The sequence below is a fragment of the Myotis daubentonii genome, chromosome 6, assembly GCF_963259705.1.
Source record: "Myotis daubentonii chromosome 6, mMyoDau2.1, whole genome shotgun sequence".
In the NCBI taxonomy this organism is placed as follows: domain Eukaryota; kingdom Metazoa; phylum Chordata; class Mammalia; order Chiroptera; family Vespertilionidae; genus Myotis; species Myotis daubentonii.
The window spans coordinates 68,393,187-68,395,181 of record NC_081845.1 but is presented as its reverse complement, the minus strand read 5'-3'; the positions used below and the strand labels follow the sequence as shown (position 1 = coordinate 68,395,181).

At 36.7% G+C, this 1,995-nt stretch overlaps 1 protein-coding gene across 1 annotated transcript; it reads left to right on the top strand.

Moving 5' to 3' along the window:
- The first annotated feature begins 236 nt into the window (after positions 1-236).
- Positions 237-1,637, top strand: LOC132237177 (golgin subfamily A member 7-like). Its single transcript, XM_059701277.1, has one exon. The coding sequence runs from the start codon at positions 264-266 to the stop codon at positions 675-677; it is 414 nt and encodes a 137-aa protein (XP_059557260.1). The 5' UTR covers positions 237-263; the 3' UTR covers positions 678-1,637.
- Positions 1,638-1,995: the final 358 nt, after the last annotated feature.

Here is a 1,995-nt window from a genome sequence, read left to right as displayed (position 1 = left end):
ATTTCCATAACAGAATGTTGGGAAAATCGTGTTTATAGACTTCTGTTTTCTTACAATACTTGTAAAAGAATATTTATAGCAATTGTATTCTAAAAGTCCCAAATCAGAAATGACACCACAGTCTATTAACATGTGAATGGATAAAGAATCTGTGATATTTTTCAAAAAGAACAATTAATACTAAAAGCAACAACATGGATGAATTAAAAAACAGGAATCTGAACAAAAGAAGCTGGACTCAGGCAGCCTGTCTTGTGCTCGCCATGAGGCCACAGCAGGCACCAGTGTTCAGAAAGGTATTCATTCAGCGAGACTACAGCAGTGGCACACGCTGTCAGTTCCAGACCAAGTTCCCCACGGAGCTGGAAAACCGGATTGATAGGCAGCAGTTTGAAGAAACAGTTCAAACTCTAAATAACCTTCATGCAGAAGCAGAGAAGCTTGGGGGCCAATCATATCTTGAAGGTTGTTTGGCTTGTTTAACAGCATACACCATCTTCTTATGCATGGAAACTCATTATGAGAAGGTTCTGAGGAAAGTCTCCAAATACATTCAAGAGCAGAATGAGAAGATATATGCTCCCCAAGGCCTCCTCCTAACAGATCCCATTGAGAGAGGACTTGGAGTTATCGAAATTACCATTTATGAAGACAGAGGGATGAGCAGTGGAAGATAAACCATGGAATTAAAGATCCCAGCTCCAGCTGGGAACCTCATCTCTCCACTGGCTGATCACAGAGCGTCCCCTACCTCCTCTATAGAGCGTCATTCCTTTGTATCTGCTGCCAGAGCCATGGCGCCATTTACTCCAAGGACTAACTTTCTAAAATTCAACACCTGGAGTGACTGCTAGTCGCTCAGCATCCATTTTTTGTCTCCAAATTCTGTAGGACTCTGTAGTCTTTTCATTAGTTTCTGAGAAAACACAATGAAGCATTTCACTTTTTTTATTCAGAGCCATTAATGAAATATGCAGGTGGTCAGCCCAACACAATTATTTCTTACCTGCCACCAGTACCAATGGTTCTGTTCATTCCTTCGGCCAACTTCCCAGGTGGCTATAGACCTCAAAGTTATGTCTTAGCCAGTGTTCAGTCTCATTCCCCCAAATTAATAAAATGCTTTTCTTCAGGTTTTTAGTATAGGGTAGGCTATGTCTATGGTGTTGCTAATGCATCTTCCAGATTTCAAAGAACTATCAGTTTTGCCATGACTCAAATCTTAAAGATCTATTTCTGTTGTTAAGTTTCTCAAACTGAAGTTCATTGGAAAAATAATGTGTTCTTTGTTTTTTTATAGCAATTATTACTAATAAAGCAGTATTTAATACAGTTTCCAGTATTTTTCTTTGGAGAATTTTGTTATCATTGCATTACCTTGAATGTTGGGAAGCTGTGGTATGTGTTGCTTGTTCCTTATATAAATAAGTTCCTTATATAAATAAGTGAGCACAATACAATGGATCCTAAACCATCAAACACATAAATGCTCCTGAAAGTGTAATAAGCAAGTGTAATAAATATTTTAATTATAGTTTTGTTATAAATATAACTTATGAAAAAAAATTGATAGGAATAATAGTGTATATTGCTGATTTTTAACTATCCCTACTGGCAAGTCTACTGATTCACAGACTTTCCTTATATACAGTATCCATTGCACAGAAACCTTATGATAGGTTTAAGTGCAGTAAGTTACGCGATTTCCAACTAAAACTCTCAAGTCTGAGTCAATATTTCCAGTTCTTTTGGCTGTATGTTTTTAGTATTGGGCTTCTTATGGCTTCCATTCACCTTTGAGGTTTGAGAGCACCATATTTGGGAGAGAGTTAAATATATTAGAGAGAGTGAAATAGTAACAAGTGTTAGTTTCAGAGATATTGCAGGTGCTAATACTGGATTTACTCTTTCAGATTTAATTTCTTTTATGGGTCTGTTAGTTTCTCAATAAATTCCATAGGTCTGTGTAATATTTTAATTATATAAAACACCTTT

Coding starts and splice junctions, on each gene's coding strand:
- LOC132237177 (XM_059701277.1), top strand. CDS start 264: ATGAGGCCACAGCAGGCACCAGTGTTCAGAAAGGTATTCATTCAGCGA.